Below are 16,888 nucleotides of genomic sequence, written 5' to 3'. Positions count from 1 at the left end.
TGTTGGACTCAACAAATCTGACATGTGAGTTTTGGTGGTGTTGTTGTTGTACAACTTCACCTCTGGGATATGTGATGGAGCACGGCTCATCCACTGATGTCTGTTTATAAGAACACATGTCTCCATAAGCATAAGTAACACTGAAGCAGGTTGCTGTGATGGAATCTGAAGAAAAAATAATGCAATTAAATATTTGTAACAAGATTATTTTTATATTTAGAATTGAGATTTCTGTTCATATCAAATTTATTTATTGTCAAATAATATAGCAGAATAAACATCATGACTCACCCACGGAGACTTCAGGGGCTCTGAAATCCTCGTAGCCTTTGACAGCACAGGAGTATGTGACTGCTTCCTCACTGCTGAGCAGCTCTTGGTACCAGGGAGACCAGTCCTCATAGAGAAACTCTCTGTTCTTGTACCAGATGTAGGCTGCAGGCTTTTCAGTCAGAGGACAGCTGCTGCTGCACATCAGTGTTACTGTCTGTCCCTCTGTGGCAGGAATCACCTTTACCTGCAGCTCTGAGAGGATGATGGACAACAACTTATACAATGATGTCATTTGGAAAGTAATAAATGAGTAAAAGTCACTGTACCTGCAACAACTTGAAGAGTAATTCTGTTGAGCCAACAGAGTTGTGGACTGTCTGTAGTCTTCATACAGCAGTAAGCGTTTGCATCACTCTCTCTTAGATCATTGATGGTTAACGTTGGGTTTTTCCCTTCAGACATGTTGTACGTTACACGTTGTCCATCCACAGAGAGCTCACTCTGAACATAATTTCCCTTCCATTGGATAGTGAACCATTTTCTGCTTGAAGTCAGATGTTGATGTGAGCAGTGCAGATCCAGTGATGAACCTTTGAGAGCACAGATCCTGGTTTGTCCTCCATTAACACCTTAAACAGAAACTTTCTTTAGAAAAAAACCTTTCTGTCAAAAAGAGAGAGATATTCTGTAGTTTACATTAGGAACTAATCTGAACTCAAAGTTGTCATCTATAAATCATGTAGTAGGATTAGCTATGGTTACTTTCATTCTTAAATAGGCACAAATAAATAATCACTGATACCTGTGATGTAAATGATGACACTCACAAAGAGACGACAAACATTCCTGAACGGCATGATTGTTGTAGTCCAGACTTTAACGTTTAACATTGACAGTGAAAGCTTGAATAAAAAAAAAAAGTGAGTCATCGGTCACCTAAGCTGTTGTCCTTTTCAGAGTGAAAGGTTAGGGGGGGAGATTGACTGTTATTCAGTGGTTTCACATCTTGTGCAGCTTTGAAGCTAATACCAAACTTCCTTCCTTTTCCTTTCAGTCTTTTGTGTCTTTTTTACTCTGCTGCGTGCACTTGTGTTTTAAATAAATGTGCAATACATAGTCACCTCGGGTGCTTTAAGCTGTTGAGAACAAAGCTGTGTGTTAAAGCTTTTGTCCATATCTAATTATGGTGGTTTATGGTTTGTGATGAATACAAATGTCTGCAGTGATCAAGAAACCCCAGATTCAAGCTCACTGTGCAACATGAACTGCTGTGGAGATGCAGACTTTTGGGTGCACATGGGTGCTGGGTGTGGCCTAAAAGTGACAGCTTTTATCACATTTGAGCAACACTCAGAAGTGACAACAGGTCTTCAACCACAGAGATAAACACTGTAAATTTTTAAATAAAAATTGTGTTCAACATTCACTCTTGTTGTTTCCTGCCTCAAATTCTGTGATTTATTGTTTGAATGCTGAAAAACAAGCACAATTTCAGATTCCTTTAGCACTGTTAGGATGCCTGGGTCGTTGAACCAGGGTTTTTGAGTTTATTATATTATTTATAATTTCTAGTCTTTGGGTTTTCGTTAGAGTCATGTCTTATGGTTTGTTTCTGTGTAATCCTTGGTTGCTGTCTCCCCTGTCTGCTATATCCCCGTGTCTAGTCTGTGTCTGTGTCTGCCCTGGTCCCACATCTCTGTTCCCTCTGTTGTAGTGCCTGCATGTGAGTCTGTGTCTTTTGTTCAGTCTGTGTTATGTGTTTCCTGTTTTACTTTGAAGGTCTCTGTCTTATCTCAGTGTGTTCAGTTTACGCTTCCTTGTCTCGTCAGTTCTGATTTGCCCCAGCTGTGTTTCCCTCCTGTTGTCCATTCCCTGATTGCTCCCTCTATGTATTTAAGCCCTGTGTTTCAGTTTGTCATTGTCGCGATCTACCGTTTATTTAGCTGTGTGTTTTTCCCAGTCCTCCAGTGTAAGTTTATTTTTGATATTTCCAGTTATGTTATATTTGAGTTTAACATTAAAGCGGTTTTGAGTTTAAGTTTTGCCTCCGAGTGTCTGCACCTTGGGTCCTATTCCTGTCTGCACACAGCCGTTCCCTAACAGAAGATCGCGACCAGAACATGGACCCCGCAGACTCTTTTTCCTCGGAGTTCAACGGCGAGATGATGCGGATGGTGAGTCTGCTCGACCGCATTGCCCAGTCACAGGACTTACGGACTATGGCAGTTGGGCTAAGTGCAGTAGATGCCATCATTCGTCATAACCCTCAGCTCTCTCAGTTTGCTAAGGACACTAAGTTGGATGGCACCATTACTGCCTGGAGAGAGCAAGTCAAGGCTGGTGAGCTTGCTCTCTCACTCACTACATCTTCCCAACCGCTGCCCCAGGACAACACACACTCTCCACCTGTCTCAACACTGCCACGGACTTCCTCTCCCTCCCCACACCAGCCGGGTCCTCGTTCGCCTGCCTTTTTCCTGGCGGCTATGTGGTCAGAGGATGAGGAGGAGGTCTCCTTTTCTCCACCGGTTCCTGTTTCCTCATCCCGAAGGAAACGGCGTTCAGGCCGCCGCCACTCCAGGACGGTTGAGCAAACTCCTCTCGGGGGAGACGGTGACTGTTTATTGTATGCTCCATTTGAGCATTCTGACTCTGGACATTCTGACATTACACCCACTTCATCTGTTCTGCAACCTGGTCCTGCTGGAGGGTCCGAGGGGCCCATCTGGCCTTCATCTGTTGGTCCCGCTGGGGGTTCTGGAGAACCGCTCCAGCCGTCTTCAGTCTCCACTGGAGGGGCTGAGTGGCCCGTTCAGCTTTCTGTCTCCGCTGGAGGGTCCAAGGGACCGCTTCAGCCGCCTGTTCCCGCTGGTGGGTCCGAGGGACCGCTTCAGCCGCCTGTTCCCGCTGGAGGGTCCGAGGGACCGCTTCAGCCGCCTGTTCCCGCTGGAGGGTCCGAGGGACCGCTTCAGCCGCCTGTTCCCGCTGGAGGGTCCGAGGGGCCCGCTTCAGCCGCCTGTTCCCGCTGGAGGGTCCGAGGGGCCCGTCCAGCCTCCTGCCTCCGCTGGAGGGTCCGAGGGACCGCTTCAGCCTCCTGTTCCCGCTGGAGGGTCCGAGGGGCCCGTCCAGCCTCCTGTTCCCGCTGGAGGGTCCGAGGGGCCCGTCCAGCCTCCTGTTCCCACTGGAGGGTCTGAGGGGCCCGTCCAGCCTCCTGTTCCCACTGGAGGGTCTGAGGGGCCCATCCAGCGACCTGCGTCGCCTGCAGCGCCACCACCTGCGGCTCCCACGCCGTTCCCTGCAGCGCCGCCCTCGTCTGGTCCTGCCTCCGAGTCTTCGCCTTTGGCGTCGCCTGGTCCTGCCTCGCTCTGTCTAGCTTCGTCTGCGCCTGAGGTCCCCATGCCGTCTGGGCCTGCACGTCCTGTCCGGCCTGCACGTCCTGTCCGGCCTGCACGACCTGTCCGGCCTGCTCGTCCTGCACGTCCTGTCCGGCCTGCTCGTCCTGCACGTCCTGTCCGGCCTGCTCGTCCTGCACGTCCTGTTCGGCCGCTTTCCGGGCCGATGACTGGACATCGTTGCCATCATGGACGGCCCCCTGAACTACGTTGCCACCGGTGCCTCCCGCCCGGCCGGCCTCCTGACCTGCTTGGTCGCCGCCGGTGCCTCCCGCCCGGCCGGCCCCCTGAACTGTCCTTTTGGCTTTTGGGCCGCCTGCCTCCGGGCCGCCCCCCTGAACTACCCGGGTTTGGACTGTTGTGCCGTCAGCCTCCGGGCCGCCCCCCTGAACTACCCGGGTTTGGACTGTTGTGCCGTCAGCCTCCGGGCCGGCCTCCTGAACTCCTGGCCTCTGCGCCTTTCATGGGCTTTTTGTCTGTTTTCTTTTGGGCTGTTGCTGGGCCGTGGTGCTGTTGTTTTGGGCTTTTGCTCCCTGTATTTTTTGTCACTGGCTCCGTGTGTTTGTTTTGTTTCGGTCCCTCCGTCCTGTTCCCCCGCCGCCCGCCCTGGTTGGGTTGTTTTTTTGTTTTGGTGTTTCGGGTTGGGCTGTCTGGGAGCCAGCCCTTTAGGGGGGGATACTGTTAGGATGCCTGGGTCGTTGAACCAGGGTTTTTGAGTTTATTATATTATAATTTCTAGTCTTTGGGTTTTCGTTAGAGTCATGTCTTATGGTTTGTTTCTGTGTAATCCTTGGTTGCTGTCTCCCCTGTCTGCTATATCCCCGTGTCCAGTCTGTGTCTGCCCTGGTCCCACATCTCTGTTCCCTCTGTTGTAGTGCCTGCATGTGAGTCTGTCTTTTGTTCAGTCTGTGTTATGTGTTTCCTGTTTTACTTTGAATGTCTCTGTCTTATCTCAGTGTGTTCAGTTTACGCTTCCTTGTCTCGTCAGTTCTGATTTGCCCCAGCTGTGTTTCCCTCCTGTTGTCCATTCCCTGATTGCTCCCTCTATGTATTTAAGCCCTGTGTTTCAGTTTGTCATTGTCGCGATCTACCGTTTATTTAGCTGTGTGTTTTTTTTTTTTTCCCAGTCCTCCAGTGTAAGTTTATTTTTGATATTTCCAGTTATGTTATATTTGAGTTTAACATTAAAGCGGTTTTGAGTTTAAGTTTTGCCTCCGAGTGTCTGCACCTTGGGTCCTATTCCTGTCTGCACACAGCCGTTCCCTAACAAGCACCTTCTCTCTTGTTCTGTTGTTTAGTATTTGAGACCAGAAGGGACCATAATTACTGCTCATTGTGTCAGCAACTCCATGTTTAATGCAACAGTCTTGATGCTGAGGGATCTGATCATCTTTTCTGAGCCATTCTGCACACGTTGGTAACATTTTCTATTGTTCTCTGCTTAACCCTCAACAAGTGAGGACTGTAAATGTCATTACTCATTTATGTTATGTGCCAAGTTTTTACCAATCTTTCTATATTTTACACTCAGGGACAATTGATGTTAATGATTGCTGGTTACTAAGAATTTAAATACTTTTGGTTTTACTGTCATATTTTTACTGTTACTATCAAGTGAGGGTGTGTGCCAAGCAGCGAGAGAACCCAAAATGCAGGACTTGGCAGACAGGCTTAACTAAACTCAAACAGCTTTATTGCTGGAGCTCAGGAACAAAAACCTAAACTGAAAACATGAACAACGGGACATTTGATTAGACTTGAAAAGACATGAGGCTATGGGGGAAAGAGACACTGCTGGGGAAAACAAGGTGCAAGTGAACAGAATCAATTAATGAAAAAGAGCAAAGGAAAACTGAACACAACACACACAGGGCAAAAGACTATCAACATAAAACAGGGAACCAACACTTAGACTGAGACTAACACCTGATTTTGACAGGCCAAAGTAAACACAAAGATAAACTCACTAAACATGGACACAGAAACGTAGATGAGGCATAGACAACACAGGAGGACCAGAAAAACTTGAGAATAACAAAGAAAACGATGAATACAAAATCAGAATGAAAACCTAACCAAAGCAAAGGTAATATTTAAACTAAAAACTACAAAAAAGTAAAATAGGAAATATCAAACAGAAAACTGAGTCCCAAACAGAAAACGCTGGGTACAAAACCCAGGATCGTGACAGTTATAGCATTAATGCTCATAATAAACATGGACAAAGTTGCAAATAATAACACCTTTAACAGAAACATTCATTAGAAAACAGCTTCATTATATCATCCATCTTTTTTACAGTAATCTGTTGGCATCTGTGACCCTCAACCTGCTGTCCCATCATGCAACAGCAAAGAGGATGGCACTGACCACAACAAACTCATAGAAAATCTTGAGCGTTGTCCGATACGTGTTATAAGATCTCAGCAGCTTCAGAAAATAGATACGACTCAGGCCCTTCCTGCAGAATGCAGTGGTGCTTTTAACGCAGTCCAGTTTATTTTCTGACATGAGTGTGTTGCTGATCTCTGTGGAAGACACAAAGTGTTGAAGACGCAGATATTGTGGCCTTTCTGTCAGGTAATCCACAATCCAGGACACAAGAGAGGCATCCACATGCATCAGTTTATCAGCCAGGAAGGTTTGAATGTGGTTATTTGCTGTCTCAACTGTTGTGACATATCGATTGATAGACAAAAAATAAAATAATATGAAATATAAAATATGAAACCAGACAATTCTGGGGGGCTCCTCTCCTGTTTTTTTTTTTTTTTTTTTGTTTGTCTGTTTTGCAGTTAGAGACACGTCCACTAGAGGACAATATTATCATATCTCATGATACAGTAATGCTGAGGGATCTAATCATGTTTGCTGAGTTATCCTGCTGGTATTGGTAACATGTTCTATTGTTGTCTGCCTACCTGTTATCAAGTCTGCACAGCAGAAGATAACATGAAATGTTATATGACAGGTTTTCACAGTGGTTAGCACTGTTGCCTCACAGCAAGAAAGTCCGGAGTTCAATTCCACCACCTGGCTGGAGCCTTTCTGTGGAGTTTGCATGTTCTTTCCATGTTTGCATGGGTCCTTGTTCCTCCCACGTTCCAAAGACATGCAGTTAGTGGGGTTGGTAATTCTAAATTGTGCATTTGAGTGCGAATGGTTGTCTGTCTCTATGTGTTAGCCCTGTGACAAACTGGACAGACCCTTTCCAGGGTGTACCCTGCCTCTTACCCTGTGGTAGCTGGGATAGGCTCCAGCAGAAGAGAATGGATAGATGGAATCATTGGTTGCAGGAAACTCACCTTAAAGCAGAACTGGTTTTACACGTATTTGCACTTGTTTTCTGCCATTTGTTTGCGGTTATAATGGTGGATTTTCATATGACAAAGATTCCAAATGTTTAGGTTAATAACATGTAATTAATTAATATTAGAAATAACATCATTGCTTATATAACCTTGGAATTTTTCAGTAAAAATAAACATGTATTTCCAATGAAAGTCGTGAAAAACATAGTTATCAACTTAAATATACAATTTATGTGTAATCCTGTTCTCTAAACTTTTCTCGGAATTACTCAGTATTTCAGGACACTTTTCTTCTCTCCTAAGAGATCTTGAATTATTACTCATTTATTCTATCGCACCTACTAATAACTATTTTTTTACATAATAATTACATCCTAAGTCACGGGCTGTATCAACACTGTCACCTAACTGTGTGATGTTTTTGAACATTCTGATAACAAATAGTTTCTTTAAGAGGTAATAATAGAAGGGAAAATGGGTCATTCAAACATCAAACATTCAAAAATCTTACAGAAAAACCTGAAGAAATAAGAGACAAATGATTATTCAGATAAATCTTCACACTAGTTGTAGCTGAAAGAATTAAACTACTACAGCGCTTTTTTAAATATTTATTAATACTCTTAAAGGTTATTGATTTAAGTTAAGCCGTTATCAGTTCATGTATGGTTCAGAAAGAAGAAATGATGACTTTAAGTTTTAACTGGTTTGAAAGCTCTAAACCACGCAGAAAGCAACAACACAAAGCTCACAAGTAGGACAGTTTGCATGTTATACAAAGTTAGCAATAACATTTTTACATTGTCTTATACTTTGTACACAACACATGCATTTCATGATCAAACATCTTTAAATTTAAAACCACAAGCATTTCTACTTTTCTACTCATTTCTACTGTATTCTGTGTGCCATTTTAGAGTGTGATTGTTGTACACTCTGTACACAACAGCTGTGGTGCTTTTTTGAGTTCTTTTCTGTGTAAAAGGCAGTGACTCAATATTGGATGTTAGAGTATAAATCAGCTGTATTGGAATAGAGTTCAGCTTGATTGGGATAGACTTCGCCTTCATTGCAGTAGAGGTCACCTTCATTGCAGTAGAGGTCACCTTGATTGGAGTCAAGTTCACCTTCATTGGAATAGAGATGAGCTTGTTGGTGTGTATTGACAGGCATTCTGCTGTAGTGAGCTGAGAAGTTTTCATTTTCATATATGGGATTATGGTTGACCTGAGGAGACAAAAAACATAACCTCCCATATGGTACAAATTTTACACCATATGGAAGGTTAAGACATTGGTGAGATAAACAAGACAAAAAAATCTATCCACACAAAGGATAAATGATCAAGTAAAAGAAAAACAGGATTGTTGGATGCACTGTGTTGTGTACCTGCTGTTTGTTGTCTGATATTTCTCTCTTTGGAGAATGACTAGAAGCCGTCTTTTTTCTGAGTGTCAAACATGAAAGGATATGACTGAATAACAGATTTCAAATCAGAGTTTGAACATGATTGATCTAAACGAGAACACAGTGATGCTCACCTCCGGCAGCAGAACACAGTGAGAAGTATTATTATTATTAACAGGAGAGCTGCAAAACCTCCTGCAGCTGCTGGTAGCCATTGAGCTGTAGTGTTATCCTTGTTGGTTTTAACACCACAGGAATAATTTCTTATATTCTCCCTGCTGACTGGGTCTAGGATCAGATGTTTGTTCTGGTTCTCTTTCGGGGTCAGAGGTCGACTGTTCAAGTACCAAATGTAGTTTGTGTTGTCAGTCAGAGGACAGCTGGTACTGCAGGTCAGTGTGACTCTCTGACCCTCTGTCACCACTGCAGAAGGACTCATCTTCACTCTCAGCTCTGAAAGAGGAACATTATTAAATTATTAAAAACTATAAATCTCATAAAAAATTTCCCAATTACCTTTTTTTTAATATAGGATAGCATTTTGATGGGTAATGTGATACAGGTCAAAGTGGAAAGCAAAGGACAGTCAGCAGTTTACCAAGAAGCACTTTTTCTTAGACCAGCTAAAATGTGATGATCAGTGAAATTTTGCTGATAGCACTTTTACATTCAGTATTGTTTGCTCAGGTTTACATTAGGCTTTTTAGTGTAAAACACTGAGGCTCTTAAATGAATGAAACATCTTAGGTTATCTTGTTAGGAGACTGTACCTGTGACAATCAAAAAGACTCCAGGCAGTTTCAGCTCTTTATCATTTCGTTTCAGGATGAATGTGTATTCTCCTGAGTCACTCTTCATCAGGTTTTTGATGGTCAGGGTGTGTTGGTTCTTCACTTTGTCGTGATACTCCATACGACCTGAAGGCTCAATGGGTTTTTCAAGTTCCTTATCACCTGTTCTCCATTTTTTATTCCATAATTTAAAGTCTGGTTTCATGTTATCAGGATGTGAGTATTTACTGATAATGCTCACTGAAGATCCTTCCAGAGCACAGATTCTCCTGCTGACATAATTCACTGTCCAGCAGTTTTTATCCTGAACACCTGAAATATAGATGGAAGATTTAAAGTTGACTGTGGTGTCTGCATGTTGAGATAACAGCTTGTTATTAATTAACAGAATTAATAGTTTTCTTTTATACTCACAGACGTCATCAGATTGAAGATGCTCATGACCTTTAATTGCACAGTAAAAGTTGTTTTTCAAAGAACTTGGAGTTGAAATGCTTCTTATATTTTCCCTATAAAGTTTTCCATTTTCATACCACACATAGACAGTTTGAGGGTCGATCAGAGGACACAAGCTGCTACAGGTCTGTGTGTTCCCAGGTGTCCTTACAACATGTACCACTGAAGAGATGATGAATACAATTTCGTCAGTCACTATGTTATTATGCACATTTAATAAGTTTATGTGTGTCAGTTACATGGTTTTGTGAATGGGAGCAGATTTATAGAGGTGAGTTCAAAGAACAACGGTACTTGAACTCACTTCTCTTTTCATTATACGAGAGCGATCTGTGTACTCATTCTGTCTTTTCCTCATCAGGGAAGTTTTCAGTTTAACGCATTTTCATTGACTGCATCCACACACTTCAGTAATAATCTTGGCATTCTACTTTTTTCACCCAAAGCATAATGTCATTCACGTATGACCTGGAACATGAAATTGTTTCATTTTTAAAAAATACTGGTGACTGCCAGTGCTACCCCTCAGCTTCTTAGTAGATGTACCTATGCTGTTAATGTGAAAGTCCTAGTTGAATTCATTCCTGAATTATTGCAATCACAAAATTTTCAGAAAACTAGAACTTTGACCTTGACCTCGAGGTCAGTGTCACTGAGATTCAAAATCATCAAAGATTTTTAGTACATGTGCCTTTTGTAGCAATTTGGAAATCCTACTCGTTCTCGCATTCACAAATCTCAGTGTCCATGCCAACTGCCAATAACATCTTTTAACCCTTCAGCCTTTTTACAGCTGAGGGGTTAAAAAAGTGAATGTAGAAACAGTGTTTTTCAGAGATCAGTAAGAAGATGTGTTTGTGTGTTCACCTCTGGGAAATGTGATGGAACAAGGCTCATGTTCTGATCCCTGCTGATAAGGACACATTTCGCTTTTAGTGTACGTCACATTGAAGCATGTTGATGTGATGGAATCTGGATGTGAAAATAAATATTAAAGTATTGAGTATGTTTACTCAGAATTATTTGACTTAGTTTATTTATAGTTTATTTTGTAACACACTGAACATCATGACTCACCCACAGAGACTTCAGGGGCTCTGAGATCCTCGTAGCCTTTGACAGCACAGGAGTATGTGACTGCTTCCTCACTGCTGAGCAGCTCTTGGTACCAGGGAGACCAGTCCTCATAGAGAAACTCTCTGTTCTTGTACCAGATGTAGGCTGCAGGCTTTTCAGTCAGAGGACAGCTGCTGCTGCACATCAGTGTTACTGTCTGTCCCTCTGTGGCAGGAATCACCTTTACCTGCAGCTCTGAGAGGATCGTTAATAGAAATAATATCAATACACTGATTATTCATAAATGAGTTCTTCACGCGTTTGATAAAACCACTGTACCTGCAACACTGAGAGAAATTCCCCTTTTGCCGCAGTCTGATTTGTCAGCAGGTTCTCTGCAGCAGTAAATGTTTGCATCATTCTCTGCTAGATTGTTGACTGTCAGAGTCAAGTTACTCTCTGCTGACATGCTGTACTTTCCATCTGCAGAGGTCTCAATCTTGAAGCCCCCCCTGTGTACACTGTACCAGTTCATGCTTGAAGCTGGATGTTGATGTGAGCAGGACAGATTCACTGATGAACCTTTCAAGGCACAGATGCTTTTTGTTTGTCCCTGAACACCTTTAACAGAACATTTGATTAGCAAGCATCTGTGCAGATTTACACAATTTCTATAACATTCATATGTTATTCTGACAATATAAGTTTCATGCATTTTTCCATGCAGCACTCTGAAAATTGCTAATATATTGCAACGTTATCAGAGAACCATCAAATGTTTTGTTGCAAAAAGTCACAGGGTCAAGAAATGTATTTAAAAAAAGACCACCAAAGATTTGAGAAGAATCAAACATGTTATTTTCCATTGATTTCATATTAACTGGAAAATTATAGTACTTCTTCTTCTGACCGAAACCCTGTTGAGAACTTGTGTGCCCTTCTGAAATGGAAGATTTACAGTAAAGGAAAAAAGTGCAGCTCTCCTAACATTGTCTGGGAGGTTCCGGGTGGTGCTGCAGAAAACATTTGATCATTGAGAAATCAAATAACCAACAATCTTCAACTTGAAAGTAAATTCACTGTTTTGGTCAATGTCTTTTTTTTTTTACGTCAGAAATGTTTATTTATACATTTAAAGTTTTAAAGTTGTTTGTTTTGTCATTCTCACTTCATTGGGTGAAAATAAACAAATGAAATGGGGAAATATTCATTTTTCATTTAGTTGCATAATAATTCTGCACACTAATAGATAATAAATGTGAAAATCTCACTTTTACTTTCTTAAATATCCTGATTAGGTGCTGTAGTTGTTCGAGAATAATCATTTACGGAGCTATGTGAGCCAAGCCGGGAGTGAGTTAGTATGGGTTAAACCCAGTGATTCATGGCACTGAAGCAAGGCCACTTTTAGTACATAATTCTGAGAAACTAGCAGCTTATGTAATAATAAAGTGTACTTTTTTAGAAACAAGTGGCTGTGAAAGGACAGGAAGACTAGAAAAGACGATCTTACGGAATACAGCAAAATTCCTTCTTTTAGCATAAACTAAACAACGGTAAATATTCATTTTATACCTACATGTCTCAAATATCTACAACTGTAAAATGTTACCTATTGCAGCATTTACACTGATACATATAAGTAGACATTGAATTAAAGGATCTGGTAAAACAGAATCTTTCCTACCTGAGAGACAGAGAACAAAAACCCAGAACAAACATTCAGCTTCTGTGAAGAACATGGCTGTTGCAGACTTCACTATCTAATTAGAATGTTGACTAATGAGCTTTCAAAAACTTCAGCTGCTGTCTTATTAAAGAATGATTGCTTAAAAGCAGAAGTCAACTTCTTAAAACTACAAAGTCTTATGATCAAATGGACATGGAAATTACGGCAAATATGTGTGCATGCAACACCTTCAGATCACTTCCTCCTCTTCCTCGTGCTCAAAGTTAAAAAGGGGCACATTGAACCAGGCTGAATAACAACAACACACATTCATCAAGAATCTAATATGGGCAACAAGGCAAAGCAAACGTAGCCGATGTTTTACCTGATGGGTACAATGTTGCTGTAGAGGGGTTGCTGTGGATAGTGCTGGAGGGCAGGGCTGTGTTGATCTGAGAGTGTAGACATTAAAAAGTCCATAGGAGAGATGGTAGCTGATTAAACAAGTGTCATGAGATAATAACAAAATGCAAAGATTGGTGACAGCGCTTGGAACCATAAGGCAACAAAAAAACTGTGAGAAATAATTTAGGCTCTGCCTGTGAATCACTCTTTGCTTCTCTTCTTCCTTCCATCCCATCATTTCATATATCACTCTCCACTTGCTGTCTATCTGAGAACAAGGCACAACTTGCTATTGCAATAAACTATAATCTAATTATCCACACCTAACAACTCTTGCACTTAATCTATAATAAAATGATGACAGAAAAATGTTATAGCACTGCCTTTAGTAGCCTCACACAGCTCCTACTGTTTCCTCCTCATGTCCTTACCAGGCATGTCTGGACATTGTTATATCATGAGTAATATTTTTTTTAAATCCATCTAAATAAAACACACACATGCACGCACACACAGTGACATTTTAGACCTTCTTCAGAATACTGTATATACTATGGGCATCACGGTGCTGATCCAGAATCCTTACATTATTATTTATTACTAGAGCTACAATAATAAAGCAATGAGGAGGGGGAAGTAATAAATATGAAATAATGTATTTATGATGATTCCATTTGTTTCACGATCCACTCTGTGCAGGGGCAAAGCTTATTACATTTTTAAACTGTAGAGATACAATAATTTTACTGCTGTAAAATCCAAATTTTGTCTTATTTAAAATATAAATCGAATATAATCTGCTTCTTAATGTATGTTCTTTAAAATACAGCGTGTGTTTTTTAATATATTATAATTATAATACTGCATAATTATGTGGACATGCATATTAGATCGTTTTTTAGTGAAATATAATCTCCCCAGAAAGGCAGGAAAAGCCGGAAACTTACTTTAAAACTAAATATGTTCCCTAAAATGGTGACAGAGCTACAGACCCATGACAGCCTTACACAGGTAGCCAGCAGCTATGACCAGCACTACTTGTGCAGTTAATAAAAGGACAGGTAATGTTTGTCACGCTGTTGCACACGCAGCACGCTCGTTTGTTTCAACATACCAACGTGTACATAATAAGCTAATACTCCTGTGTGCTATACACTACAGTGTACTCTGTACGCCTACTTACTGGTTTTGTCGCATCAGTCTGTGTCTCTGAGTTAACTTGTGTTTCTCCTACAGCTCTGGACCGCAAAAAATGCGCGTGCTCTTTGTGAGCTCGTTCCCGGCTCGTAACCAGCGCGTTTTGCCGTCAAGAGCGATCATTGGTTAAATGCGATCATGTGACTGATGCAAGCCATATCCTTTTATTTAGCAAAACTGTGATTAATAGTTAAATATTATTGCTGAGGGGCACAGACAGGACTCCGCACGCCCACACACACAAAAAAAAAAATAATAATATTTTTTTTAAAAAGCTGCCTCAACAAAAGGGCACTTTGTGGTTAAAGTTGGGTTTTTCCCTTCAAACATTTTGTACGGTACATTTTGTCCATCCACAGAGAGCTCACTCTGAACACAATTTCCTTTGCAGTCTATTGTGAACCATTTTCTGCTTGAAGTCAGATGTTGATGTGAGCAGTGCAGAACCACTGATGAACCTTTGAAAGCACGAATTCTGAGTTGTGCATTTCGTGGAAGTTTTAAAATAAATTGCAAACACCCGGTAGGCATTATTTGAAGTGGGTTTAAGTACATATTATTATATGGAGAAACTCTGGTCAAACACCTAAGCAGTCTCTGAAGATGGGTGCGGTTCACTCATGTCTTCTATGGCTTGACCAAACTAACAGAACAAGAAATTCCAAAACATCACATGAGTCTATACCTTCAGTTCAGCTCATCCTTTGAAAACCTTCCCTTTGAGAGCGAAAGAGAGAAAATTATGACCATGTTTTCTACTTAGACGTTGCCTAAAGATTTACATCCCAAATCCTCCCTCCTTATTCCCTGAGATAAGGACATAGAGTCTCACTACCTGTTTTACGTCTCACATGAACTTACAATCGCCCCACTGTGTTTGTGATAGGGCATAAAGACACATTTGCAGTGTCTATTCTACATGCATATAACTAAGTGAGAAAGTGATATTACTATTACTAAAGTGATCAATATATGAGAAAAGAAATTTGCCACCACATGCTCCATTAACACCTTGAACTGAAACTTTGATTAGCAAACAGCTTCATTATCCTACTATTGTTATCTCTCTTTATTCAAAGATTAATGATAGAAAAGTCACAATCTTAAATACTTGACTTTAGGAATTAATATGAACTCAGATTCCTCAAATTTAAACTATACAATCTGTAATTTTTTTCAAATATTTCTTCTTAGGATTAGATAAAGTTATTTACAATTATTATATAAGGACTCATAAATAATCACTAATACCTGAGATATTGTCACGAACGGGCGGGCTACGCACGGTAATTCGGCGTGCCCGTGTGGCGTGCTGGTTAGACCCAAACGCGGGGAAGGCTAGCGATGGGTAGGAACAGACACGCAGTTAATCTAGTAACGTCAGTGCACGAAGCGTGGCTGCGGACTGGCGTTACAGAAAAAGAATCGAGAGGGAAAACACTCACGGTTGCTGAATCAGAAGGACACTGACGTCGGCAAAGAGTTGGAGCTTCTGACACGAGGAGAACGATGTCTGAGCGGCGAACAGGTGGGTGGCGTCTCTCTTTTAAACCCGGCCCAGTGATCAGCTGGCGAGCAGCTGGCGATCAGCTGATCACCGGCTGACAGATATAAAAGATGATACCCATAAACAGGCAACCAGCATCTCCCAACATCATGATTGTTGTAGTCCAGGCTGTAAGTGTAAAGCTAACAGTAAAAGCTTGAACCATAATAGAGACAAAGTAAGTCATCGGTCAAACTAAACAGTCAGAGTGAAGGTGAGGGGGACAGAATGACTTCACGTTGACATTAAGCAGCTTTGAAACTAAAACGAAACTTCCCCTTCTTCTTTAATGTTTTTGTGCTTGTATGCTACGTCTTGGCATTAAAAACATTTCAAACCAAAATCACTGCTTGTTTCATCGTGATAATTTTTGTATCAATAAGTATCAACTCTGCTGCATGCAGTTATGTTTAAATGCATTAAACATTCATTTGAGATGCTTGAATTGGTTGAGCAGAAAGCTGAGGAGGTGTTAAAACTGTTGTCCATATCTGATGATGATGATTCAAAGTCCAAACTTTAATGATCAAAAGCTCGAGTGATGTTGACTTTAATCTGCTCTTAAGTTGAAATTTTATTGTATTTATATTTTAATGCAGAGAAAGATGACTTTTTGTTTTACTTTGTGCCTTTTGTTTTATTTAACATATCTATAATTACTCTTTGAGCTCTCTAATTGAATTGTATTCTGGGTTTGAAGAGTTAACATTAATGTTGTTTTTGCTGGCCTCTGGCAGTTTAACTTGTCAACTTATTGCAGCAAATTACAACCTCGTGCACGCCTGACCCTTTGATATGCCTGCTGGGTGTGGCTTATCGTTCCAGCCTTAGTACTTTCATTAGTAAACAGCTTTGTTATCTTTCTTTATTATCTCTCTTTTTGAGCGTTCATTAATTAATCTCTGAAAAATCTGAAGTACTGTAAATAATAAATATGACCTCAGTGTCCTCAAAATCAGTGTCCTTTAGGCTTAAGTCCAGGCCTTAAGCCTAAAGCTAAAAGTAAAAGCTTGAACCATAAAAGAGACAAAGTAAGTCATCGGTCAAACTAAACAGTCCTCTTTGTCGGAGTGAAGGTGAGGGGGACGGAATGACTGCTGTTTCATGTTGACTGGTTTCACACTTTAAGCAGCTTTGAAACTAAAACTAAACTTCCTTCCTCTTCCTTTGAATCTTTTTTGTACTTGTGTGTGTCTGGCCTGAAAAAGATTTAAAGGAAAATACAAATACCTTCTGTATCATCACACACACGTGTGCTGTATACACTTGCATGAAATATTTATATTCATATAACTCTACAAAAAGTAATTTCCAGAAACTTAAACTAACAAAGTGGACACACCTTAACTCACGAACTGACCTAATTACAAAGACATAGCTTTTAT

General features: G+C 41.1%; 1 protein-coding gene and 1 pseudogene across 2 annotated transcripts; both read right to left on the bottom strand.

The window, feature by feature from the left end:
* Window positions 1-280: 280 nt before the first annotated feature.
* Window positions 281-1,130, bottom strand: LOC146517365 (uncharacterized; annotated as a pseudogene).
* Window positions 1,131-7,451: 6,321 nt separating this feature from the next.
* Window positions 7,452-12,438, bottom strand: LOC146517364 (uncharacterized). 2 transcript variants are annotated; one of them, XM_085161931.1, is made up of 9 exons: window positions 12,374-12,438; window positions 11,026-11,307; window positions 10,708-10,941; window positions 10,498-10,602; window positions 9,589-9,792; window positions 9,154-9,486; window positions 8,518-8,836; window positions 8,366-8,423; window positions 7,453-8,203 (listed from the first exon to the last, which is right to left on the bottom strand). In XM_085161931.1, exons 1-9 carry the CDS (start codon window positions 12,426-12,428, stop codon window positions 7,970-7,972), a joined length of 1,824 nt encoding a protein of 607 aa, XP_085018057.1. In that variant the 5' UTR covers window positions 12,429-12,438; the 3' UTR covers window positions 7,453-7,969. The 2 variants fall into 2 exon arrangements, with proteins under 2 accessions (XP_085018056.1, XP_085018057.1); XM_085161930.1 differs by lacking the exon at window positions 12,374-12,438 and having other exon boundaries at window positions 7,452-8,203; window positions 11,026-11,727.
* Between the last annotated feature and the right edge of the window lie 4,450 nt (window positions 12,439-16,888).

Source organism: Neolamprologus multifasciatus, chromosome 6, assembly GCF_963576455.1.
Source record: "Neolamprologus multifasciatus chromosome 6, fNeoMul1.2, whole genome shotgun sequence".
Taxonomy (NCBI): Eukaryota; Metazoa; Chordata; class Actinopteri; order Cichliformes; family Cichlidae; genus Neolamprologus; species Neolamprologus multifasciatus.
The sequence above is the reverse complement of the archived record's forward strand: the minus strand, read 5'-3'. Positions and strand labels throughout refer to the sequence as shown.